Source organism: Miscanthus floridulus, unplaced genomic scaffold (genome assembly GCF_019320115.1).
Source record: "Miscanthus floridulus cultivar M001 unplaced genomic scaffold, ASM1932011v1 fs_714_5_6, whole genome shotgun sequence".
In the NCBI taxonomy this organism is placed as follows: domain Eukaryota; kingdom Viridiplantae; phylum Streptophyta; class Magnoliopsida; order Poales; family Poaceae; genus Miscanthus; species Miscanthus floridulus.
Genome location: NW_027097154.1, coordinates 1 through 3,938, shown reverse-complemented (window position 1 = coordinate 3,938; position 3,938 = coordinate 1). Strand labels below are relative to the sequence as shown.

The 3,938-nt window shown below is 42.0% G+C and overlaps 1 protein-coding gene across 1 annotated transcript; it reads right to left on the bottom strand.

The window, feature by feature from the left end:
• Positions 1-713: 713 nt before the first annotated feature.
• On the bottom strand, positions 714-3,510 carry LOC136532805 (ribosome biogenesis protein BOP1 homolog). The gene is made up of 5 exons (XM_066525392.1): positions 3,244-3,510; positions 3,056-3,154; positions 2,778-2,932; positions 1,300-1,417; positions 714-890 (listed from the first exon to the last, which is right to left on the bottom strand). The coding sequence occupies exons 1-5, from the start codon at positions 3,340-3,342 to the stop codon at positions 714-716; spliced, it is 648 nt and encodes a 215-aa protein (XP_066381489.1). The 5' UTR covers positions 3,343-3,510.
• Between the last annotated feature and the right edge of the window lie 428 nt (positions 3,511-3,938).

Below are 3,938 nucleotides of genomic sequence, written 5' to 3'. Positions count from 1 at the left end.
CATGTGGTATGATGAGAGGCCCTAGGTGGGCTGGTGTATGGGTCATGCAGAGGGATTGAACCAGTAAACAGTACTGTGTCATACTATAGCAACATGCCCGAATTCATGAAACAATCAAGCTTAACTCTAAATAAATTAGTTACAATCATTAAGATTAGAAGATATGCTTACAGATTACAATGAAGTGATAAACAATGAAACAATCTAGTTCCACCCTCCCCAAACTGTCTATTTCATGGGTCATCTCTGATCCCTAGCAGCCACCACCTCACTGCCTAGGCAACCAAATATCTTCCAGAAATGCGCGATGGCGTGTGACTACATTCTTTCAAATGTTCTGTAAATGTAATTCTAGGCTATTAATAGACTTGCACTGCCTATGCAGGTGATTACCAAGACATAGATTACCCCATAATCAGTGCGGCAGGACAACACTACCACAAAGTGTCGAGCCATTGCTTAAGTGGCTTGTTTTTATCAGCGTGGTCCCAGATTTTGAAACATTCTAATTACAACATGAAATGAAGTAGTATGCTGAAATTAGAAAAAAAAAAGTCGGAGATATCTAATCATCATAAAAAATAATTGAATATTTAACTCATGACTATTCATTAGATCATTGCATAACACTGCTCAATGGGATAAATTATTTAAATGAATCAGTATAGAGACCTGAGAAGAAATCAATAATAAGATATTCATGATCCAAGCAGTCAGATCTCTTGAAAAAAATTGAAACCAAATAAAGAGAATGGCCTAAAAAAAGAGAGATGAGATGGATGATATACCTTCTTCTGCTCCCACTTTGAAGGTACAAATCGCCTCTTTGGCTCAGGGGCACTAGAAAGCGGATGACCTTTATCCTCATATTCAAACCAATCAACATAATCCTAGGATAAAAGTTAATCAGTATGCCACATCCATGCACTACAAACATATGGAGAAACAAAAATAAATCATTTAACTGTAAAAGAGCAATCCATTTGCATGAATCTGGATAGCATTCATTGGCACCATGCATACGAACTCAAAACTATGTAAGTATATATCATGTACAGGTCAATTGGTTATTATCAGTGAAACTAAGTTGTAAACAGGCCACGTGTCAGCAAGAAATAAGCAACCATTACCGTACTTGGACTAAGGACAGAAGGAGATCTAGTATGAAAGTTTTAACAAAACAACTCATGCAAGTGTCCAGTCATCCACGAATGTAATACTAGGCTGTTGGATGATCATTTACTTAACATCTAAACTTAGCACCTTGAGTAATATATAGATAAGGATTGTAGTACATACTGGATATGGATCAACATTGGTATGTGGAGTCTTTCCCTTTAACAATCTACTAATTATCTTAGCCTCATCCTTTGTAATCTGAACCTCCTCGTCATTATACTCATCATAGATCTTTCTCCTACATTTGGTGACGAAGAAAAGAAATTATACGATTAAGTTAAATGAGCAAGAAAAACAATACCAAATGCAAACAACTAAATGATACTAGGTGTAAGGATAAAGAAATTGCACAAGGTAAACAATCAGATGCATCTGCTAACTGGCACAGGGAGATCCAAATTTTCCATATTTGAATAATCAATGGTTCTCAGAGGAGAAAGATCTATGATGAGTATAGTCTGGAGCAATGAATCAAAGTGACTGTTAATAACTTGTTTAATCCATGTTCTTAGAAAAATTATAAATGTACTGAAATGCCATGCAGCTAGATTGAACCACACAAACAATGTCTTGTTGTAAGATTTAGAGTACAGAAATGTCAGGTGGCTAAGCCACTTGACAGCAATTGAAAGCTCAATTTTTCATATTAGGATAAATTTAAAATTTTAAGGTAAATGCTCTTAGTGGTAATAACCAAAAAGATGATCAAATACAATCAAAATATAAGAAGCACGATGTGTCAATGTATGACGCACTAGGATCTAACAAAATACTAAGGCCCAATCCCCAAGCAGGATGAGCCTACAAATATTTAGCAACTGTTTGACTTTCATCCTTACTTCACTCAAATGATCAACGTTTTGGCTGTTAAGTATTTGTTTGCTACAAGCTCATTACTGTACATGTTATAAATCCAGGTCTAATCCCAGCATTTAAAAATTTAGGTCACACAAACCACTGTAATTGGTCCAGGGTGTAAATAAGGTTTAACACTGAAAATTCATACAGGCCATTGTTGGGTAGGATGATAATTCAATAACAGAATCTATGATAGATGTCAGCATATCAACCAAGCCCATGTGAAACTAGCACAAGATATTATCCCAACAATTACAATTAATTTGCTGCAATCAGATTGTAAAAACACTCTTTAATGACGGAAATCTCATGTACAAGCCATGGCCACACTCATATCTCCAATTAGTTCATTCTGCTTAGAGATGTTTTAACACTGCAGTCTCCAAAAACACAAGTTTGCTTACAAATTGTCAACACTAACACGCCAAAAATACAAGGGAAAAATTAGCTCAGCAACACCCCAAAGATGTGTAAACTGGACGTCAGCTGCCAATGTGAACATGATAAGTTCCAGGACAACTTGTTTATAATATGCTGATGTTGTTTTCCAGCTTACAAAATCTCTGTAGGGTTACCGCCGGAGCAAATTATCCCTAATATCATATTACAAATATATAGCATTATAGGTATCTGTCATTACTATGAGGCAATCTCAAAGCTTGATCATTCATTCATTCAAGATTGGTCAGAACTGACAACAGCTGATCGAGTGACTGCAACAGAGCAAGTTCAAGCCTTACCAATTCTTGGCATCATCTGCATTCCTGAGGTAGGCTTCAATGCGCCCCTCCCTATCACGTTTCTTGATCTTCCTCCCATCGATGTCATACCCAATGTGCTCCTCGTCCTTGTACCACTCCAGAGGCACCTCTCCCACGGTATTCCTTGGCGCCACCTGCAAACAACACAAAATTTAGCTCACTTTAACCTCAAATACTCAGAAAAGCAAATACGGAACAACAAAAGAGTCTGCAGATCTGCTTAAGCAACGCAAACACTAAGCACACAAATGCTTCACCTCATCCTCAGAAGAGTCGCTCTCTACCGCCGCCGCAGCTTCGTCGGACTCACCGTCGGAGCCAGAGCCCTCGCCGCTGTCCTCGAACGACAACGACACCTGCGCACAACGCAAAACCCACAAAACTTACTCAGAAATAAAACTGCCGCAAAAAAAAAGGGCAAAGGCATAAAAAGAACCTCTCCCACCTCATCGTCGTCCTCGGACCAGACGCCGTCGCTCCACGAAGAGTCGTCGGCGGAGAGGTCGTCACCCTCGTGCCCGTGCTCTCCGTCGCTGTGGCCCATTTTCGGCGCCGGAAGGCTTCGCGTGCTGGCGTGTGGCTGCGTGTGAGAGGAAAGCGGAGCGGCGGAGGTAGAGGCGGGGACTAGGGTTTTAGGACGGCAGGGGACTCGCTGCGCGTTACTAACCGGGATGGACGAGCAAAGTCACGCGGGTGGATGGGCCGGACCACTGGCAAGTGGCAAAGAGCGAATAGTTTCCGAGCCTCGGTAATGAGCCCTCCCCCCTCACGAACCTCCTCGACTTTTGCATTTTGTCGCATTTATTAATCTCATCCTTAGCAGCTGACCGTATGCCGAGCCCGCGAACCCGCTGTCCCGCCGCAGCTTCGATGTCGTCACAGTTTCATAGCAGGAATGGGCTTCTCAGGATGGGGCGATGGGCGGCGGTGTGCCCGTGCGTGTGTGGCGGCGGCGTGCCCGTGCGTGGGCCGTGGCGGAGTGCTCGTGCGTGGGTGGCGGCGGCCGGCAGCTCTCGGGATGGTGTTGGTGCGGCCTGGACCCTGGAATGGGCTTTAGGGCTCCTAATTGATGTATGGTTGCTATTTGTTGGATGGAAAATCCAACGGCCCAATAAAAAAACAAAAGGCTGGAAAAAAAAA

Excerpts from the sequence above, each read along its gene's own strand:
- LOC136532805 (XM_066525392.1), bottom strand. The coding sequence starts at position 3,342 with ATGGGCCACAGCGACGGAGAGCACGGGCACGAGGGTGACGACCTCTCC. Across the intron at positions 2,933-3,055 it reads GCGACTCTTCTGAGGATGAG|GTGGCGCCAAGGAATACCGT; the intron begins GTGAAGCATTTG and ends TGTTGTTTGCAG. Across the intron at positions 891-1,299 it reads CCAATGTTGATCCATATCCA|GATTATGTTGATTGGTTTGA; the intron begins GTATGTACTACA and ends CTTTTATCCTAG.